Source organism: Typopeltis vanoorti, chromosome 12 (assembly GCF_054136105.1).
Source record: "Typopeltis vanoorti isolate ZY-2024b chromosome 12, IOZ_Tvanoo_1.0, whole genome shotgun sequence".
NCBI lineage: Eukaryota > Metazoa > Arthropoda > Arachnida > Uropygi > Thelyphonidae > Typopeltis > Typopeltis vanoorti.
In genome coordinates, this window is record NC_143560.1 from 136,007,532 (window position 1) to 136,031,853 (window position 24,322).

A 24,322-nucleotide genomic window follows, 5' to 3' on the forward strand; every position below is an offset into this window, starting at 1 on the left:
TTCATCTTTGGGGAACTCAACCCGCCATGAGCGGAAGAGAAGAAGAATCAGTGGAATAAGTGAAACATGGTTGAATGAAGATGATATCCTAATGGGAATAGAAATGGGAGGGTATGGTGTTTTTCATGAGGATAGAAAGGACAAGAAGGGAGAGGGAGTGCTGCTGGTGATAGCAGGAGAATTATGTCCACATAAGGTAGATATGAAAGAGGAAAATATGAGGGTAGTCTGAAAAGTGCTCGGTCTCGACCATAGATGGCAACACTATCGGCAAGATTTTTTTTTCTAAATTGGTACATCTGTCATAAATTACACACCAGAATTCAAACAGCAGTCAAAACAGTGGATAGAAGCCCGTCGTTCAGCATCAAGTCGGTTCCATCAGCAGGAAAGGTCATGACATCGGTGTTTTGGGATGCTAAAAGCATTTTGTTTATTATCTTGAAAAGGGTAAAACAGTAACAGAAGAATATTATTCTGATCTTTTAACCAGACTAGACGAAAAAATTCGTGAGAAAATACCCGGTTTGCAGAAGAAAAAAATCATCTTTCATCAGGATAATGTACCTGCCCACAAAAGTGTTTTTTTGGCAGTGGGAAAATTAAGGGATCTGCACTATGAATTGTTGGAACATTCACCCTTTTCCCCAGATTTAGCTCCATCTGACTTCTCTCTCTTCCCAAAACTAAAACTCTTCCTAACTGGTCAGCATTTTTCTTCTAATCAAGGGGTGATTTCGGCTGTAGAGGGGTATTTTGCAGATCTTATTGAGAATCAATACAGGGACGGGATAATGGCACTGGAGCATTGCTTAAATAAATGTGTTATTCTTAAAGAAGATTATATTGAAAAATGAAAATAATTTTGAAATTATAAATTTGTTTTTTCATTGTTAGGCTGAGAACTTTTCAGACTACCCTCGTAGTAGCAATGGTTATGAGGGTGTGAGGTGGAGGTAGACAGGAAGATGTATTTAGTTGGATGTTACTATAGGCCAGGGAATGTGGAAGGTGGTGATGAAGAAATGTATAAACAAATTTGGTTAGTGAACAAAGGAAAGGTGATTTAATTATGGCAGTATACACCCTCTGTCCAAAAAGAAACCAAACTTTTCGAAAATAGAAGAAACTAGTGTTGCCTCCTGTTATATCTTTTTGTTGTCGAAAGCGGCAACCTTCATTAGTGTTATGTCAACTGTTTATGACATTTGTTTCATTAGAAGCCAAGTTATAGCACCAAGAGTGACAGTGTGCTTTGACGAACGGTCGTCGTCACAATATTCCTACTGTACGCGATGAATTCTCGCTATCAATCGCTTCAAAACTACAGATAAAACTCGCCATTGATCGTTTGGCCAAGCGGAACAAATTCTTTCTTGATAATGTCCTTGGAATAAAAGAAACAAATCAGCATTGTCTTTACTTTTGACTTCTCCAAGCTACTTGTTTTCGGATGCCCATCTTCTTGTGGTCTCCACTCAGCACTCTGGTGTTTTGTTTCGGGCTCATACTCAAAACACCACATTTCGCCACCAGTAACAATCGTTTCAAGGAAGTTTGAGTCCTTATTGCCCTGGGCACAAGCATATTGTGCCCAGGGCAATTTCAAGTCAAAATATTAACGTTTTTAATTAAATAATTAATTAATTTTTACATATTAATTCTAGTATCTAAAACCGTTTTTTTTAATTTAAAAACCGGTTTTTATTTATGTTAATTAATTTTTACATATTAATTCTAGTATCTAAAACTGTTTTTTTAAATTTAAAAACCGGTTACATCCAACAGCATAACAAATAAGGAGCTCAAAGCTGACCCTTGATTATACCCAACTTTTGCTGGGAATGCCTTAGTGGTTCCTGCTCCACATCTCACCCTTGTTTTACTACCATCACATGTCTTATATAAGATGTACATACTTCTCTGGAATCTCATTTTCTTTCTCATGCTTCTCTGTATCTCTTTTCTTGGGACTCTGTGAAAGGCCTTTTCCAATTAATGAAGATCAGAAAAAGTTCCTTGTTACTTGCTTGGTACCTTTCTATGAATTGTCTTAGAGCAAAAATGGCATCAGTTGTTCCCCAACTGGACATAAACCCAAATTGCTCTTTGCCAATTGACACTAAGTCTTGCAATCTCATCAAAGTTATCCTTTCCCTTACCTTCATAGTGTGACTCATGAGTTTAAGTCCTCTGTAGTTGCCAGAATGGATATCACCTTTGTTCTTATATATTGGAACCATTATACTCTTTCTCTCCATTCCTCTGACATCTTCTCAATTTTAATGATTCTGTTAAAGGCATCCGTTAATACAGTTGCATCCATTTCACCTAGGCGTTTTCATACTTCTGTGGAGATGTTATCAGGTCCAGCTGCCGTACCATTTTTAATCTTTCTTAGTGCTTCCTCTGCTTCTGTTCTTGTGATATTAGGAATTGGCCATTTGAACAGATCTCCTCCATTCTTTTGTATATCCCTATTTATTTTGGAAAATTCATTAATTTCTCAAAACACTCTTTCCATCTATCTAACACATCCATTTCTTCATACAGAATAGTACCATCCTCTCCCTTAATCATTGTCATCCTGACTTGGTATATATCTTTACTTTTCCATTCCTTTTGTTTGGCTATCCTAATGATCCTTTTGACACCTTCATTATCCAGACTTTCATACATGCTAGTATAGTCTTCAGCTTTAGATTTTGCTACTGCTCTCTTTTGCTTTTTCTTTGCTTCTCTTTATTCTATTCTACTATTCTTGTTACCTATTCTCTCCCACTCCTGCTTGGCCATTTTCTTTTCCTCAAATACACACTTGTATTTTTATACTCCACCACCATGTACCCTTGTCCACTGTATATTTCTTGTTGTCTTGCCCATCACCTCTTTCCCAATATTATGGATGTTTCCATTTTGTTCTCCCATTTGCCATCTCCCATGAAGATCAGAAACTACCATCTAGTATCTGAAACCATTTTTTAAATTTAAAAACCAGTTTTAAATTGGTTCGTTTTCAGCAATCATTGTTTGTACATTCTTGAATCATTCTTTCAGATCATTTTCTCTCAGCTTCCACCATCTTGTTTGATGATCCCTTTTGCTTACTTCTATTTTACCCCTTTTATTTCCACTTGGCAGAGTAGAAGCCTGTGCTGCTCTGACACTATTTTTTCTGGTATTACTTTACAGTCATTTACCTCCTTCATATATTCTCTTCTACAGAGTATATAATCCACCTGGGAGTGCCTTTCCCCACTGATGTGTACCTGTGGTTTGCTGTAGAAGGTGGAGCAAGATTCCCTGCCATTGCAAAATCAGCAGGCTTATCACTTTCATTGTTCCTTTTGCCAACTTTATATCTTCCTTGTATTGTCTCCCTACCTTCATTACTTTCACCAACATGGAGTTAAGGTCACCACACACACACACACACAAAGATCTATTCCTTACTTTATAATCTGCTTATTATACATTCTAGGTCTCTCCAAACATTTTCCTTTGCATCTTCTTCACAGCCAGCTTGAGGTGCATATACACTCACTAAAGTCAGGATTCCACCTCCAAGGTCTATACATGCCACAAGTATTCTGTCTGATATTCTGTTCATTTCTAACACTTAAGTTCCTGATTGAACACAATTCCCACTCTATTCTGCTATCTATTCATGCCACAATAAAATAACTTATATCCCGATATTTACCCTCCATATTTTTACTGTAGTCTTTCCATGACTTTTGTTTATCTACTTTTGCACATAGCTTAGCTTGCTTACTTTTTTTCTCTGTATTCTTTTAGAGCATCTGCCAACTTATTTGCTAGGAACTTTTGGTATGTTTTCTTCTTTTCCAGGGCTGTTGCTTTAACTTCTTGGGTCCACCATACAGACAACTGCACCTTGAACCTCCTTAGCTGAATCAGTCAATGGCTTCTTCAGTGTTTGCCACTGAAATGCAAAGTTTTTGTCCTTTTTTTTTTTTTTTTTGAAAAAAAAAGAAAAAAGTATTTGTGTAGTTGAGTCTACAGTTTACTTGTAAAAGCTGCTGAACTTTAGTTCTTTTTAAAACTTTTTTACACACTGTTCTTTTCAGCATGTTATTCAGTTTTATCCTATTTAAAACTAAGTGATGGTCACTTCCAATTTCAAATCCACTGTACACTCTTGTATACTAAACCAGCATGAAGATATCATTATCAACAATAACATAGTCAATGAGTCTTTGATTTCTTGTGTCCTCTTTCCGTGTGAACTTGTGCACATCTTTATGACGGAGCATTGTGTTAGTAATGACCAGTTCATATGCTGAGCAGAAATCCAGCAGATACTTGTCATTATTATTAGTCTTGACCTTTTCTCCAAATTTTCCCAAAACATTTCTATATGATTGGTGGGATACACTTCCATTTTTGTTAAAAACCCCTTTCCAACTTATGCGAGTGTCAATCTTATACCCCCCAACCTATTCATGAGGCTCTGTACATGACAACATTCCGTTAATCTGGTTTCATACTCTGCAACTGTATTTTTGGACTCTTTATATTGTATTTCCCCCCCCCCCCCCATGAAAGCTAGGTGAACTAAATCTGTGCACAGTAATCTACATGAGGCCTGATCAAGCCTTATACACCAGAAATATAATTATTTCTGCATGTAAAGTTCTCAGCATTATTGTTGTAATTGAGAATGATGAATTCACAACTTATGCAATGTGATATATAACTATGGGACCTTGTCAAATGCCACTCCTCTATCTTTCAGTATTTTCCCACCTTGTATCTATTTTTCAATCATTCTTCCCGATTTTCATCATCTCTAAACAGCTGTATATCTTCAGTTAATCACAAACCAATATTATCAGTATACAAGTCAAATAGTTGAAATGGATCCCTGTGGTTCAACCACTAGTGACTTCTCTGGTTTGGGATATTGCACACACATCTTGCTGACACATATCACAGTCCATCACCTGTTCAGCTTGATAATCACGTATCTAATCCCATCGTTTCAAATTTAATCACCAACTTGTCATGGAAAAATTCATGGAATATAACGACGACATGAAGCAAACATGGGCTACACTCAGCGAATTAGTAACTCGAAAAAAGATAACTTCGGCACAAGATTTTATTGCAAAAAAGTTTCGGTCAGGACACAAACCAAAAGGAACTAGCAGACTCATTCACCATGCATTCACAAACAATATCACACAACTCAAAAAAAAAAAAAAAAAATCTACCAATGATCAACAAAAAACTATTGACACAAAGTCAACAACAAACTATGCATTTTCCATCCATAACAAAGCAGGAACTGAAAGAAGCACTCTTACAACTAAAACCAAAGACAATTCCAGGAATAGACACAATAAGACTCACAGACCTTGTAACACACTTTGAACAAATAAATCCAATACTTTTGAGACTCGTGAACATAATATTCGACACTGGCATTATTCCACAACAACTAAAAACTGCAATAATTATGTCAATTTACAAACATGGTAAAAGAAATGATACTCAGAACTACAGACAATAGCTACCCTACCAGTCATTTCAAAAATTCTAGAAAAAATAACACACACCAGACTACAGAACTATTTACAGAAGTACAACATCATCTCACAAAACCAATATGGCTTTCAGAAAACAAAAAGCACCATCACATTATTAGAAGACATCGGCGATGCAATAAACAAAGCTCTCGATAAAAACAAGTACACCGTCCTTGTACTGCTTGACTTAACCAAAGCATTTAATACACTTGAACATGACATACTACTCACCAAACTATACTCAATAGGTATAAGAGGAACACTGCATACATGGTTTGGAACTACCTCTCAAACAGAACACAAGTAACAAAAATAGGTACATGTTCACAGCCGGGGTATACAAATAGAACACGGTGTCCCTCAAGGTGCCATATTATCACCCACTCTATTCCACATATACATTAACGATGTTCATAACATGGCCATAAGAAGTCAAATATTTCAGTACGCAGATGACACCGCACTACTAGCAATCCACACAGACATCAACACTGCTCTCTCCAAAGCACAACAAGACCTAAATGAAATCACAACATACTTCTACCAAAACGCAATTGGAATCAATGGCACCAAAACACAGACGTTGATAATACACAACCCAAGAATCATGTGCCCCACACCACTATAGATAAACTGTCACACATACCGCTGCATAAACAACAAAAAAAAACCTGCCAATGTCCTGAAATCAAACCTGAAAACACATGCAAAATACCTTGGTCTCTACATAGATTGCCACCTTAAATGGAACATATAGAATATCTATATACCAAACTCTGGATCATCGCAGCAAAACTCTTCCAAGTAAAAGACATTATTCCATCTAACATAAAAAAACTCCTATATCATGGTATCTGCAAATCCCTACTCAGATACAGTCTATGCAAACACATCAAACAGCCACCTAACAAAATTAGCAATATTACATAGGAAAATTGTGTCAACAGTGATTTGGACGCCTTACACGCAACAACCAATATCCGACCAGCACATGGCGATACACAGAATCCTGAGCATAAAAAAATCTGAAACACTACATAACATTAATAAGGAATTACTTCAACATCACCTATTGAAACAACAGACATATCGTATAACATGACCTACAATAACTCTCTACATCCCTACACCCTTCAACAACTCATACGGTTCTTTCATGAGATCACATCAGATACCCACGCTACTCAACAACCTACCAAGAAATTTAAAACACATAATAACTACAGAACATTAAAACACGAACTCTGGAAAAAATACCAATAAAGTTAATATACCATTAACACTAATATACACATCACAATTCACAGCATCCAATGCCTACATCCCATCCATAAACAGTAACAACGACATAAATAGTGAAGGCTAATCCCACTCTCTTCATAAAAGCTAACCCAAGCTTTGAAGTAGGTGGGATTAATCTGCCTCATTCATCTACATGTAATCCTCATAATCAAGGACTGCAGATTATGTAACAAAACAGTCAGTAAGGTGTATAACAATAATGAAGATACTGATAACATTATTCAGATAAGCTCTGCAAAGCTTAGAGGAAGAAGCCACCCAAAGAAACAAGTTAATATTATAAACAATTTAATAAAAAATGAATCGTAAATTTAAATGAATTATTGTAAATATGAATGTGAAAAAAAGATGTAAAACACATCATTAATATCATTATTTATGCAATTTAAATAAGATATTTTCCTAGCATTCTGTACTGAATATATGTATGTAATTTATCTGAGATATTACCATATTATTATTATCCATTATTCAAAAATTCTGTTCAGTCTTCATTGTTAATATTTGAAGAACATGTGTTGTAAATATAGATGCAAAAAAAGTATTATTATCAAAATTTTAATTCAAATGGAATGTAGGGAAAAAAAAATCACATATGCAGCACTATGTGCTGAATTTTGTAAAAATTACAAGTTGGAATGTCATTAAAGATGATTATTGTAATTGTGTAAACATTTTAGAAATCAACTTACTTATGTAAAAATAATCATAGTTTAAAATTCTGAATATTTTTATGTAATTTTTATGTTTATTAGTTTTAGTTTCATAACACGCATTGTCGGCACTTGCGATGTGCCCGTTATTGAAATTGTTTTGTCAGAAATGATATGTAAAGCATTTAAAAAATTTATGTACTTACTGGATTTGATATTTGTATTATTTACAGGAATTTTATTGTAGTTTAAAATTATCAAAAGTTGTGTTTTATGAAGACATTCTCTTGTCGTTAACGGAGACAACGTGCCAGCCATTATACCTAGTTTCTCGCTTGCCACTTTCATGGAGTGCGCATGCTTGCCGAGAAGCTTGATGTGTGATTGACAGCTGACAAGAACAGCATTCGGTATCAGAGTATCTTGATAATGGCTGTAAACAAGAAGAGTGGTCGGAAAGAAATTAGAACACAGGCTGGCAGACATTTAGATTTGGAGGAAATTGAGTTTTTTTTATGTGACAATTGGAAGAAAATTAATAGTATATTCCAAAAAGAGAATCCTGGAACCATGAAGTTTTAATGTGGAATAAGTATTGATAAATAAAAGGGACATATTGTTATAGATACTTTTACAAGGAATATTCGAGGAAATGCTAATTGGAAGATTTATAGTAGATTCCGAAAAGGGAATCGTAAAACTGTAAGGTTTTTTTAAATGGAAGAGTTAAGACTGTCAGTAAGTTAGTGAATAAAAGAAGAAATTGTTATTTACTTTCTAAAGGAATGTTCAAGAAAACTCTGATTAGGAAGTTTCATCTGTCTTAAGGATGCCGGATCCAACTATTATTTCTACTAAAAAGAGGCAGAATTGAGTTAGGAAGAATTAACGTGTGCTACATGAGTGATGAGAAAGGATCCTATGAAAATGAAGAATAAAGTCGTATATTTTCGGAAACGGCCTTGACAGAGAAAGAACTGGCTACGAACATTTTGTCATTGTCAAAACAAAGTGTTTAGTCTAGTCTTAAGTGTAAATTTATTTTTAAAAGGCCTTGGATCCAATTAATTCTTTAATTAATTGGATCCAAGTTATAGTTATGTAAAGTTGTTTGAGGTGTATATATATTGTTTGTGTTTTATTAAATGTGTTTATTTTGGTCTTGAGTCAGTGATTTATTTGGATTCTGAAAGAAATAGTAAAAAAGAAGTCATTGCACCAATCGGAGTGAACTCTTGTGATAAATAAATATAATAAACGCACTCTGAAAGGAAAAATAATTGTTAGAAATACAGAGATTAAATAAAATAAATAAAAATCCTATATATAAACAATGGTGCAGCCGGTAGGATTAATATTATGATAATATCATCTATATAAAAATCTCTAATTATTAACAATGGTGCAGTCGACGACAGGATTGGTTGTGACTTAACTTATTTTTAGAATCCAGAAAGTAAATCTTGACTCAAGTAAAATGGCTACAGGAGACAGTAATTTTAGTAGTGAAGTTTCTTCATTTAAAGATGAGGAATTTTTTAGGTTAATTAATCCAACTTTAGTAATACCTTCATTCTCAGGAGATAGTAGCGAAAGTGTAGAAACATTTTTTAGATATGCAGAAAAAATTTGAGATTTAGGAAAATCAGATTTTCATTTGTTGATTATACTTCATAATAAATTATTGGGCAAAGCAAAATATTCTTAAACACATCTCTTTTACTGAGAGACACTGACAGTTATGCAACATTTAAAAGTTCGCTAACATCAGAATTTTCAAGTGTAAGAGAATTAGGGCATAACATTTGGAAAATTCATCAGTGCATACCAGGTAATAGGGAGTCTGTTTCAGAATATTATCATAGACTTTGGAGCATCGCTCATAAATTTAACGTTTCACCTGAAGGTTGCTGTTTAATCAGTTTAGGCTTGGCCTTAGAGATAATTTGAAAGAAACAGCATACAAGAAAAAGGTTAAAAATCTTGAACAGTGTTTTGAAATTGTTAAGGAAAAGGAAGAGAGACTTAGAGATATATTTCTTTCATCAAATAATAAACAGGTAAACTCTTTTCAGTATAATGAAACTCATTCTCCTAACATTGTGGCTACAGATAAAGTGAGAGAAGGAAAGTTTCAAAAATTAAAAGGTGCTAAGAAAAAGAAACAGTCTAAGGAAACTTCTGTGAATTTCACTGAAGATATTCCAGAATCTGAGTCCAAGGTACAATTACATGATTTGGAAAAATTAGAGGAACTGAAAACATTTCTTAGTGAAGAAATAGAAAGACAACAGAGACCAATGAGACCAATAGTAGAAGGACAGGAACTTCTATTTAAGATGATATCTGATTTAACAGTATCCAATAATCCTACAGATAATCAATCTTTATCTTGTAAATCTAATGGTATTGACAGGAATGAAGCATCTCATAGGAGACATGTTCCAAAATGCTTTAGATGCAATAAACCTGGTCATTTTGCTAAAGACTTATGTTAGGGAAAAATCTTGTTTTCAACATAAGAAAGCAGAGAATAAAGAAAAATCTGGGAATAATTATTATTCCAGTATCATATAGCAAGGACAGAAATGTCAAATTACTCAATTAGACTTGGGTAAAGCCAAAAACAGCTCAAACCCTAAAAGAGAGTTTGATGTATCATTAGCTCCTTATGCTAATGGAGATAATCCTTTGACAGTTTTACAAGGATTTATTGAAGATGTGCCTTGTGAAATCTTACTTGACACAAGTGCACATATTTCACTCATTTCTTATAGTTTGTTCAACAAAATTAAATCTCTAATTCCAAATGACATTCCACTTTTAAGCTATCCAATTAAATTAAAGGGAATATTTGAATCGGAAATTTTGGCTGATAAACAAATTAATGTTTTTATTTCAATTCCTTGTTTTCCATTGAAAGTTTGTCATCCATTAATAGTTCTTCCAGAATCATCTAATCCAAATGTACAAGTAATATTTGGAATTGATTTTCTGAAACTTCATGGTTTTGCATATAATTATGTTGATAATACAGTGTCCTTGTGTGGACTAGAATGCCATTTAGACAGGAAATCAGGTGACAATGGAAAATTAGAGCAGTCTCCTGAAGTTTTTCAAGACAGTAATGATAATGATGAAGTGTTTAATATTGAGACTCTAAAGAATAAGGAACCTAGTTCACAAATTTGGGAAAAGGATGAGATTGTCTGAGCTCAGAAAGATGAACCCATACTCAAAACTATCTATAAAGCAGTATTGAAGGGTGAAACTCAACTGGATACATTTTTAAACCTGGAAAATTTATATTTAGATAAAGATGGATTACTCTTATGTAGGCAAATGGAAGAAGGAATGTTGAAAGTGAAAATATTGGCACCAACTAAAATGATTCCTTGGATTATGTACACTTTCCATGATTCTGACTTGGCAGGACCAATGATATTCTAGACTTGGGAAAGAATAAAGGATCATTATATCTGGAAAAGTATGAAGAGTGACATACTCACATATGTCAAATCATGCCATAAGTGCCAAATAAGATCCCCTTTCAGAGGAAAAGCTCAATTACAATCATTTCCAATTTCAACTAGACCTTTTAAGGCTGTTGCTATTGATGTGGTAGGTCCACTGCCAATTACTAAAAAAGGCAATAGGTACATTCTAGTAGCCATAGATATGCTAACTAGATTTCCTGAAGCAGTGTCGATGAAGGATCAAACTGCAAAGAGCAAGAAAGTTCTTGAATATGATTATTTGTAGATATGGAACTCCTCAGACCTTACTTTCAGATCAAGGAGCAAATTTTACATCTGAACTGTTGTTACAGTTATGTAAAATACTCAACGTTAGGAAGATTTTTACTACACCTTAACACCCACAGTGTAATGGTATGTGTGAAAGGCTGAATAAAAATATAAAGCAAATACTTTCCAATCTGGCAAACACTAAAATGAATGATTGGGGCACATCTTTCTCAATCTTTCCTAATGAACTTGTTTCAGTCATTCCTAATACAGGATACAATGACATAAATGAGTATCTTGAAACAGTAGTAGATAAATTTTCCACTACTCACAGATTAGTAGGCGAAATAAGTAAATTAAGTTCTCAGAAAACTAGGCAGTATATAAATCGTTTTAGAAAGTATAAGTCGTTTGTACCAGGAGATTTAGTATTGTTAGATGATAAATCTAGTATAAAAAGGGTTGGAAAATTAGGAAGAAAAGCTTTAGGTCCATATAGAATTTTAGACAAATTTTCCCTTGTGAATTTTAGGATTCAAGATGTCAAAAATCCTAGTAAAATTATAAATGTACACTCTGATAGGTTAAAAAAGTATTTTTTAGGGAGTAAAAAGTGTTTATTTTAGTTATATTAGGAGACAATATGAATAGAATATTTGAAGCATGAGAGTTGTTTTCCTGATACTATTTGTGCATCTCATTCACAATCAAATAATAGGAAAGGGAATAGTTTTAAACCTCATATTTCAAATACACAGCAAGGGAGAAAATTAAGAAATTTGGGTAAAACTAAATCTAATGCAGGAAATTTTAGAAATCTCAGGGTACATAATTCAGATAATGTACAATGTAAGAGTGGTAATAATCAAACTAACATGGATGAAATAGTAGCAGAATATCATAGGTTAGTTAACTTAGAGTTAAATAAACCAGAAAAATGTGAAAATACCTCTAAGTTAGTTAATAAGGATAAAGAATCTCAACCTGTAGAATTTGATTCTGATAGTGATGATTCTGTAAATTTGGGGCATAATTCAAATAGTTTAAATGAAATATTTGAAAAGTATAGAAATGAAATTTATAAGTATAGTAAATTGGAAGATGTAAATTCTGAATCATTTCTAGCATCAGATGATTCTGAGAGTGTAAATAATAAGCAAGAATCACGTTATTTTTTAAGATCAAGGAATAAGCATTAACGGTTTTGTTAAATATAGGTTGAGTAATTTGATTCTGATAGTGATGATTCTGTAAATTTGGGGCATAATTCAAATAGTTTAAATGAAATATTTGAAAAGTATAGAAATGAAATTTATAAGTATAGTAAATTGGAAGATGTAAATTCTGAATCATTTCTAGCATCAGATGATTCTGAGAGTGTAAATAATAAGCAAGAATCACGTTATTTTTTAAGATCAAGGAATAAGCATTAACAGTTTTGTTAAATATAGGTTGAGTATTTAAAATTTAAAAAAAAAAAATTTTTTTTTCATAGAAAGATGAAACTGATGTAAAAATAATCATAATTTAAAATTATGAATATTTTTACTTAATTTTTATGTTCTTCTTCTTCATGTAGCTTCCTCAGTGAGAGGGTGCAGCACCATGTCCTTTCAGTTCTCTCTGTTGGTGGCTTTCCTTTTTGTTTCTGCATAGCCATGTGATCCTCTCCATGATCTTATATCTTCAAGCCATGTCCTTCTTTTTTTGCCTCTTCATCCTTTTCCCATAATTTTTCCTTCTAAAACTGTTAATATCCTCTGTCCTGCTGAACCTCTAAGTACATGTCCTTCCAATCTCATCTTTCTCTGGATCATTTCCTGTAATAAAGATCTCTGTGTTCTCATTCTCTGTAGGACATCTGTATTTGTCACATGTTCTGCCCATGGGATTTTCAGAGCTCTCCTATAGCACCACATTTCAAAGGCCATTATCTGTTGCCTTACTCATCTTGGATATCCAGGTCTCACTTCCATATGTGAAAATTTTTATGTTAGTATGTTTATTAGTTTTAGTTTCATAACCCGTTATTGAAATTGTTTTCTCAAAATGAAATGTAAAGAAGTTAAAAAAAATTGATGTACTTACCAGATTTGAATAGTTGTGTTACTTTAAACAAATTTATTGTAGTTTAAAATATTAAGTTTTGTGTTTTATGAAGACATTCTCTTGTCGCTAACGGAGACAGCTGTCAATCACCCATCAACCTTCTCTTGTTGAGAAGGTTGATGGGTGATTGACAGCTGACAAGAACAGCGTTCGATATCAGAGTAACAAGAGAATAAACAAGACAGCGTTCGGAAGGAAATAAGAACACAGGCCGGCAGATATTTAGATTAGGAGGAACTTAAGTTTTTATGTGACATTTGGAGGAAAATTAATAGTATATTCCAAAAAAGGAATCGTGGAACTATGAAGTTTTAATGTGGAATAAGTATTGATAAATAAAAGGGAAATATTGCTGTAGATCGTTTTGAAAGGAATATTTGAGGAAACGCTAATTGGAAGATTTATAGTAGATTCCGAAAAGGGAATTGTAGAACTGTAAGTTTTTTAAAGTGGAAGAGTTAAGACTGTCAATAAGTATTAGTGAATAAAAGAAGAAATTGCTGTTTACGTTCTAAAGGAATGTTTGAGAAAACTCTGATTAGGAAGTTTCATCTATATTAAGGACGCCGAATCTAACTGTTATTTCTACTAAAAAGAAGACAGAATTGAAATTAAGTACAGGAAGAATTAATGTGTGCTACATAAGTGATGAGAAAGAATTCTATGAAAATGAAGAAATAAGTCATATGTCTTCGGAAAAGGGCCTTAACAGAGAGAGAAACTGGCTATGAACATTTTGTCATTGTGCAAACAAAGTGTTTAGTCTAGTGTTAAGTGTAAGATCATTTTTAAAAGGTCTTGGATCCAATTAATTCTGTAGTTAGTTATAGTTTTGTAAAAGTTGTTTGAAGTGTATATATATTGTTTTTATTTTATAAAATGCATTTATTTTGCATTTTGGTAGTCAGTGATTATTTGGATTCTGAAAGAAATAGTAAAAAAGGAGGTCATTGCACCAATCCGAGTGAACTCTTGTACATTCTGAATTAAAAAAAATAATTGTTGAACAGAGATCATCTCTATACACAGGATTAAATAAATAAAATCCTATATTTAAACAATTTGCGCAGCCAGTAGGATTAATATTATGATGATATCCTCTATATAAAAATCTCTTTCATTTAACACTTACTCTAAAAATATTTCATTATTATGAAAAAAATCTTTTTTATCTTTTTTAAATATAGCATTGTAAATACATTAGTGAAATTGCAAAAAAATGCAGCATTCTTATTATAATTTATATATGTTTATATGTTTGTACTTTATCTGAATTATATATTTGTAAATACTCAATATATGTATGAATGAATGACAAACTTATTCTATTCTATTAAAAAAAAATATTATTATAATAATAATATTTGGTTTGTGCATTTTACAGCAATGGTATTTGTTACATTACTTTACTCTCACCTGCTCTGTATGCAGATAATAATGCTGTTTAACAAAAGTTTTAATCTTATCATATTGGTTATTAAAACTGATTTACTAATAAGTTATGAGATTAAATATTAGTTTATTAATAAAAGGTTATGTCTGAGGAGGATTCTGTATAATACACTAGAGATACATACGTATTTTCATAGAAGGTTTGTTTATTTAGAGAGTAGATAGAGGTATCCTGAATTTTAAAAAAAGAAAAGAAAAAAATGTTATTTACTGGCGAATTACTTTATGCTGAATGAATATATAAGCACACAGTAATTTGCACACAGAGATGTCCTAAGATCACTGTTTGTGATCTTAGGACATCTCTATACTTATTTTTAATCAAGTTAGTAAATGTTATCATCGCTTTCATTAAATATATATATGTATATTTCAGGTATTTCTGCCAGTTATTGGATGGCCTAGAATATCTTCACAGTCAGGGTATTATACATAAAGATATCAAACCAGGCAACCTCCTGCTTACAAATTGCAACACCCTCAAGATATCCGATTTAGGAGTTGCTGAAGTAAGTTATCTTTTTTCTATTTATTTTTTATTGGGGGGGGGATGAAATAGTAGTTGGTTTAATGATTTAGAACAATAGTGTCCAACTTACAGCTTGCAGGCTAGATATGACCCATAAATAATTTGTTTGACCTGTGCAAAAAGTGAACTGAACAGCATTTTAAATTTTATTATCTCCAGAACTGTGTACATCCAGTATTAAAATAAGTGAAAGTAAATGAATTTAAGACTGTAGCACTCACTGCAGTAAATGTGTGGGAGTGTGTTTGAAGCTAAGAGGTCAGGTGTTTATGCCATAAATTCTGTTTTTTTTTTTAATGCCATTCACAGGCATGCAATCATTGAGCTTAACTTTGTCAAACATGCACATGTATTCCAGTGCAGTTATATCCATGCTAAATGTAGTTATATCAATAATATCAATCATTTCATATTGTTCAATTCTGCTATTTTGATATAACTTGTTCATTATATTGAATTTGCATAGATTAAAAAAGTATCCTTAATGTTTCAAAAGAGGAAAGTTGATTAGGAGTGTCATGTTTTCAATCAAAGGTGGACTGAAAACTATTACTTCATTGAGTATAATAAAAAGCAATGTGTTTGGTGTGTAAGGAGACTGTCTGTTTTTAAAGAATGCAATTTAAAACAATACTGTGATAGCAGTGTTATGAAAAGAAAAGCATTCAGTGTTACAAAATGAATCATGAAAACGAAACATACTGGAGAAATGCATGTGTGAAGAAATTTATTTTCTGTAAGTGCCAGTTATCAATGTTTTACATTTGATCATTTTTGAAAGTAAACAATTCACTGATTGTGAATTTGTTGCAGAAGAAATGAACAATGATACAGATGTTACCTTGTCTTAACAAACAATTAGGCAAAGAGCCAAAGAAAATGGCTCATTGGATCAAAGACTTGAGTGAAAAATATTTTCATGCATGAAATCAAATAAGCCTTTAAAAAGAAACAAGAACAGTTGAGCTTCAATTCATATTGAAAATTGGCATCACATTTCCATCTGAATTTTTAATGATTATCTGTAAATATCCAGCGTCAATCATCTCATTAAATATCAAGTAAATGGTAATATGTATTGTACTTAATAAAATTTTTGAATATTTTCAGTTTTAGGTGTATCATATTTATTCGATCACCTTAATATTGAAAATCAGCGATCCTTTTCATGTTGTAAAATTTCTAAAGTGAGCATTTAAAAGCAAAAGTAAGTTTTTTTTAAAAAATAAGTATTTTTTAATTTTTTACAAAAGTAAAGTATTTAAAAAACAAAAGTAAGTCATATTTTTATTAATATAACTAAAAAAAATAAATTTCTGACAGATTTGTTGCACATAAAAGTGCTGGGAATTTGCATTTTTTAAATTTTTTAATATAGCACCTAAAAAATGTGATAATAGAAGCTTCTTTTTATATGTAGCAAGATATGGAAAATATAACACTAATTTTTCTCAAGATGATCAGTTCAACCTGCGAAACAAATCTGGCTTTGCATATGGTTCTTACATGGAAAAGATTGGACATCACTGATTTAGAATGTCTTGAGTTTCTCTATAAAATATGTGAAAAAAATGATTATAATAAAGTGCATTAAATTCAATAAATCTATTATTAGGATGTTTTTAATATATATATATATATGTATATATATATATATGTATATACAGTTGACCCTTGAACAGCGCAGGGGCTAGGACCGCCGACCCCCTGCATTGTTCGAAAATCTGCATATATTTTTGACTCCCCAAAAACTTAACTATTAACAGCCTACTATTGACTAGAAACTTTTCCAATAACATATTTTTATGCTATATGTAATTATATACTGTATTCTTACAATAGAGTAAGTTAGAGAAAAGAAAATGTTATTAAGAAAATCAGAAAAAAGAGAAAATACATTTACAGTGTGGTATTTATCGATACCGTAAGTTTACGTTGTCTGTTCACAAGATGAATCATCCGTCTGTCAGTATCTACACCAATATTGTCTATTGGTGTAGATACTGATACAAAACACTGTAGATGTTATATGTATTGTTAATACCAGACATCAAAAATGAAAAGATAATGGGAAAAAGAAATTCATATTTCTTTCATAAGGGGAAATTCATAAGGGGAAAAAAATCGGCATAGGACTACGGTAGTTAGTGACTTATATATCAGTTCTAAAGCCGGTACAAGATCTAGAGGGAATCTGCAATTTTTGTATACCAATGCTAGAAGCATTAGAAATAAGAGAGAAGAATTTTTGGCATTAGTCAGTGAAATCTCACCAAAAGTTGTAGGCATTAGTGAAACTTGGCTGTCAGCAGAAGATGTGGTCACTGGAATTGAATGTGATGGGTACAGTATTTTCAGGGAGGATAGAGAAGATAGAACAGGAGGAGGAGTACTGTTGATGATAGCTGATGTGTTGCAGCCAAAGAAAGTAGTATATCATGATGATAGACATGTGAATGAGAGTTCATTTGAGGCAGTCTGGTGCGAAATAGTGACCAACGCAACCAAATATACAGTTGGATGCTGCTATAGGCCAGGGAGTACAGGGGGAGATATTGAATTCATGCATCAGCAACTTAGTGCAATGAGTGAAGGCTTAGTGATTATTATGGGGGATTTTAATTATGGTGATATCAATTGGAAGGAGGAAATATCACATAGCAAAAAGGAAATGGAGTTCATACATCTGCTACGAGATAATTACTTGAAACAGCACGTAACTGAAGGGACACGTGGTGTGAGAGTGTTGGACCTGGTTATTGGTTCAGAGGTTATATGCATAAGTAAGGTGACCTCGTTACCTCCAGTTGGTGAAAGCGATCATGTGGTATTGACTTGGGAGGTTGCAAAATCTGTGGATTTTTCTATTAAGAAGGGGTATGTACGAAACTACAGGTTAGGCAATTATAACAAGCTTCGGAGTGATCTTGCAGCCATCCCATGGCAGAACATATTGCAAGGGAAAGATGTTAGCAGTGCTTGGGATAAAATCAGCGGGTATCTGAGGAAAGCAATATCAGATTGTGTCCCCATGGTCAGGAGGTCAAACAAGGCAGGCATTAGATGGATGAGCAGTAGTATCAAGCTTGAACTACAAAAAAAGAAAATGTTATGGAGAATTTACAAGGAGAAGGGCGATCAGGACACCCATGAGCAGTACAAGGCTCAAGCTAGGAAGGTTACCAGCATAGTAAGAAAAGCTAAATCAGATTATGAGAAGACCTTAGCCAAAGAGATCAAGGGTAATCCCAAAGAGTTCTTCCGCTATGTGGCAAGTAAGAGGAAGAATGACTTCGGAAGGATAACCTTAGTGGGTGCTGATGGTATTGAGGTGACAAAATCAGATGTAATAGTCGAGTTACTGAGTGATCACTTCTCAAAAGTCTATCACCCAAGTGAGGATATCTCTATACCTATAGCAATACCTAATGTGAGAATTGACGCTAAAGAATCAGAGGTATTAAATATATTGCGAAACTTAAATGCAAACACTGCGGTAGGCTTAGATGGAATATCAGCTCGGGTGTTGCGTGAATGTGCAAATGAATTGTCAACCCCTCTTACCTGGATATTTAATTTAAGTTTGAACTCTGGTATGGTCCCTAGGGAGTGGAAGTTAGGCAAAGTGGTTCCTTTGCATAAGGGTGGCTCTAAAACTGCAGTATTGAATTACAGACCAATCACCATCTCAGGAGTAGTGGTAAAAGTATTGGAAAAGTTGGTTAAAGACAAAATTCAAGAATGGGTGGATCAGGATATGATACTCTATAGAGGCCAACATGGTTTTGTTAAAGGTAGATCCTGCCTTAGCAATCTATTAACTATCCATAATAGAATAACATCAGAGTTGGACAAAGGAACTGGCTACACAGTGGTACTTCTGGATTTTGCTAAGGCTTTTGACAGGATACCCCATAGAACACTGTTACGCAAATTGGAGCAGATGGGAATGGATATTAAATTGGTGATATGGATAGGAGAATGGCTCAGGGAGAGATACCATAAGGTGGTGTATGGAGGAGCCGAGTCCAGAATGAGGCAGGTGACCAGTGGTGTGCCTCAGGGCTCTGTGCTTGGGCCAATGTTGTTTAATTTGTATATAAATGATATAGGAAACGGCTTAAAGGGAGATATTCAGTTGTTTGCTGATGATGCAAAGTTGTGTAGTGCAATAAAAAATCAAGCTGATGTTGAAAGTTTGCAGGAGGATTTAAATAAGCTGGTAAAATGGGCAAAAGAAAATGGATGTCAGTTCAATGTGGAAAAGTGTAAAGTCTTGCATTTTGGGATTAAAAGATTACCAGCTGTGTACTACATAGATGGAAAGGTACTCCAAGAGATTGATGAGGCTAGGGACTTAGGGGTATTGGTAGATAAGGAGATGAAGTTCAGAGGACACATTGCTAAGGTGTCCAAGATTGCACATAGGATTACTTGGTTGTTGAGGAACACACTGACATCCAGAGATAAAGAGGTTATTATTCCCCTTTATAAAGCATTGATACTTCCACATTTGGATTACTGTGCTCAGGTCTGGTCACCTGGATTCCTTGGAGATGAGGAGGCTGTGGAGAGGGTTCAGAGAAGAGTGACCAAGTTGGTGAGTGATATAAAAAATGTTCCCTACGTTGATAGATTGAGAGCTTGTGGATTGCAGAGATTGGTTGATAGGCGAAGAAGAGGGGATATGATAGAAACATTCAAATTACTAAAAGGTTTTTATAGGATTGATGCAGGGGAAATGTTTCAGCTGTGTGATAGTGATGGAAGAACAAGAGGTCATCTCTGGAAATTAAAGAAGAGTGTGGTTAACAAAGGTGTCAGAACAAGGTTTTTTGCCTGGAGGGTGGTGAATGAGTGGAATTCATTGCCTGACTTTGTTGTGAGCTCTTCATCTGTAAATGAATTCAAGAAGAGATATGACAGATATTGTTTTGCTAGTTTGGGTCTCCCGCGATGAGTCTACTGACTCCATGGAGATACCCGTAATAATAATAATAATAATAATAATAATAATAATAATAATATTTATTTACAGGTATAATGATTCATGCATTGATAACGAAGAAGCAATATAATTGCTGTATGGTAGCCTAGTGTAATTGATACAATTACTTCACGGTAGCCTAGCCTATATGCTAATGAATGAATCGTCATAAATTTTTTATATTTTAATGCTAATTAATTAAATTTAACTAATTTATTAATAACAGTTAATTTTATACAGTTATAATTTAATACTGCATCTTTACGTTTGTTTACATTTCCCTCGAATAAGTGTTTGTGCATAAGTTTTGATAAATTTTAACTTATTGTAATAGATTTATATATACTTTATGGTAGTAAATGATAAAATAGATTAACATCTACATATATTTTATGCATTCATGACATACCTAGCTTTTTCTTAATTTTTTCGATATTTCTAGGCGTAGCCTAGAAATATTGAAAGTCTGAGTTTTTTTTTTTTCTTTCAAATTTTCTAATATTCCAATTTCTAATAACACCAAAAAAATCCACGTATAAATGGACACGCAGTTCAAACCCACGTTCTTCAAGGGTCAACCGTATATGTATGTATATATCTATTGATTGCATACATGAAAGGGTGAGGGACCTATAGGCACATCAGTGCCATGTGTGGAATGCAGATGAGGACTGATATAGAATTTTTTTTTTTTTTTTTTTTTTTTTTTTTGAAGAGTTGCAGATTGTAGTTGTTTAGGAATACTTCTTGAGGAGGTCTGTTTCAGAGGACATAGTTGGACAGAATAAAAGAGGATGAATAGAAGCAGGTTTGGCATGTTTGCAGTTGCACAATAAAGGGGTGCTGGGCAACTGCAGTTCTTGTATTAGCAGGTGCAACAGAAAGTGAAGGAATGATGGTTGCCAATTTACAGGAGCAGTGACCATGAAAGCATCGGTAGTATTAATAGACACAGTGCTGAAACACTCCCCCTGTGAGATAGAGGTTGAAGTGAGTCTGAAAGAGAGGAAGTTTTAGATGCACCACCAGAAACGTGAGCAGTATTCTAAACATGGGTGGATTTGAGATTTGTATATAGTGAAGAGTTGGTTGGGTATAAAATAGGTTCTTGAACAAAAGAGAATGCCAAGTTTCTTGGATGCTGAGGAGGCTATTGATGTGATGTGTTTATGTCAGGAAAGACTGGACTAGTCAAGCAAAGAGATCTGATCTTCTCTGGTGATTTGTGTATTACTGAGGGTAAAGATAAATAAGTTGAGATCTCTTTTGCATAAGAAAAGGGAAAACTGTGCTTTCGTGGCATTGAACATAACGGGGGTTGTCCTTGCACCATTAGAGGATAGTATGTAGATCAATGTTTAAGGCTCTAGTTGTAGCCTGCGATGTTACTGCATCCCTGTACTGCATGGTTTGTCAAGTGAGTAGGATGGGTGAAGAGTACTATTGATACAAAACTATGGATGGAATTAGTAACTATTGTGAGTAGGTTTATGTACAGGAGAAAGGGAATAGGTGATAAGACATCCTTAAAGCACCCTGGCATTGATGGTGAAGCTCAAAGAGAGGGAACCATATATCATGACTCGCAAGACTTGGGAGAAAGCTGGCTACCCAGTTATAGAGGATGGCATGGAAACCAAAGGATGGCAGTTTGTTTAATAGGCCTGGATGCCACACATGGTCAGAAGCTTTGGAAATGTCAAGGGCAACAGCACAAGTTTCTCCAAACCTTCCATGCTATGTGTCCAGTAGTCGGTGATGTAAGCTACAAGGTTGACTGTGGATCTTGGAAGGCAGAATCCATACTGGTGTTCGCTGATTAATTCCTGGATCTCTAAGTGTGGAGGAGTTAGCTATTGATGACTTTTTCCATTATTTTGGAAAGGACAGAGGTGATGGCAATTGGTTGGTAGTTAGATGGCACACTTCTATCACCCCCCCCTTTTTTTTTTATTTGTTGTTTCCATTATATTGTAATAAGCACCAGATATGTTTAGGCATTTGATAGGATACCACACGAAAGGCTGTTGCATAAACTGGAGAATAAGGAATTGAAATATAATCTTGGATCAGGGGATGGTTGACAGACAGATATCAAAAAGTGGTATACAGTAGGTGTGAATCTTTCAAATTTAAGATGACCAGTAGTGTACTTCAGGGTTCAGTCCTTGGGCCATATTGTGCATTAATGACGTCAGGCAGGGTCTAACATCTGATGTGCAATTGTTGGCTGAGGATGCAAAGATAGACAGGGCAATCAGGGATGCTACTGATATTCAGCACTTGCAAAATGATTTGAATAAGCTGGAAATTTGGGAAAACGAAAATGACTGTCAGTTTAATGTTAGCAAGTGTAAAGTTATGAACTATGGCGTGATGAGATTTTCATTGGCATATTATATTAGCAGGGGGGTATGCTACATATTAGTGGATAGGAATTTGAAGTTCAAAGGTCACATAGCAAAAGTTGCAAATATAACTCAGAAGATAATTATAATGTTGAAGCGAACCTTGACATCTAAGGATAAGGAAGTCATTTTGCTTCTTTTTAAGGCATTGATAAGACCACACCTGTATTATTGTCTCCTGGATTCCAAGGAGAAAAAAAAGAGTTACAAAGATTATATCTGGATTATGGTACTTAGATTATGAGAACAGATTGCGAGTACATGGATTACAGACTTTGGTTAACAGGAGAAAGGGGGGAGTGATATGATAGAGGTCTATAAACTTTTGAATGTGTATTATAGGATATTATCTGATGAAATTTTTTGTTATATGGAAGATGGGAAGAGAACATGGGGCATCCATTTAAGTTAAGTTCGTTCACAGTAAAAAAAAAAGGGGAGGGGGAGATAAGAGCTAGGTTTTTCTCTCACAGAGCAGTGAGTGAGCGGAATAGTTTGCCTTTAGAGGTAGTGAGTGCGAATGAGTGCTAGTGTGAATGAATTTAAGGGAAGATAAGACAACTGGTTTGGGTGATTTATAACCTCCCTTATAACCAAGGAAACTGGGAGTATAAGTTCCAGAGGTTATCCTAGTTGGTTCCTTTGTAGTGCTAGAGGATGTGAGGTTGGGAGTGGTGTTCTCTGCGAGAGGAACTTGTATGATATTGTGGTCTAGTTGTTGAGAGGATAGATGACCCCCACAATGTATCTGGAAGGAGAACTGGTCAAAAAGAGATCCAGATTATTTGGAGAGGGAGGAGGGAGGGTTATCAGGGATTTGAGTGGACAGATGTACAATTTGTGTTAGGTCATTACTTATAGCAAAGACTTTTTCTCTTCCTGCTTGGTCAGTGGTGTTGGAGTAAAGGAACCAGTTGGAATTGAGGATGGTTAGGTCACCAAGAAGATGACCTCACTATTTGGATAGCTGGATTGCAGGTAGTCAGGTTTCATGGAAAGGGATGCGAGTGGTTATGTGAATGGCTGTGTGCATAAAAGCGATCTGAATGTTTATTAGCATTTGTAGACCAGTAAATGTATCAAATAAAAGTTACTAGATTATACTAAATTTAGTTTAATCCTTTATCCAAGTGTAAGCAAACAAAGTTTGCACCTGAAGTATGAGACAAGGAAACCTTGAGCCAGAGAAGGTAAAAAACAGGGGATTCTAAATTAGCCATTCTCTGCCTGGGTGTCATTTCACAAAATCACAGGTGCTTTTCACCCATGTGGTGAAAAGAATTGTGAAGTATGCAGTTTGGGTAGCTGTGATCTGGGTTACTATCAGAAATAAGATGTCTGGTCTGGAAGACTGCAAGTGTGGTTGGACATCATTTATGTTTATGTTAATGCCATGGATGTTAGTAAAGTGGATGTGAAAGTGAGGAGTGTTTGGTGAAGAGATTCTTGTTTGGTTTGTATGTTGTGGCTGGTTGTGATGTGAATTTTTTGATGGGATTAGTTTGATGGAGATTCACTTTTGTTGCAGTCTCACTGTTATTGTTTGTGAGAGTCTTCATAGGGTAGATTATATGTTTGATTAGA

General features: G+C 34.2%; 1 protein-coding gene across 2 annotated transcripts in view; it reads left to right on the forward strand.

Annotated features, from left to right (window-relative positions):
- Positions 1-24,322, forward strand: part of LOC150101245 (serine/threonine-protein kinase STK11-like) — a 305,719-nt gene that overhangs the window by 52,784 nt on the left and 228,613 nt on the right. For both annotated transcript variants that reach the window (XM_090401375.1, XM_090401376.1), the window contains exon 3: positions 15,191-15,323. In XM_090401375.1, the coding sequence (XP_090257501.1) occupies positions 15,191-15,323 (133 nt within the window). The remainder of the gene's footprint in view (positions 1-15,190; positions 15,324-24,322) is intronic.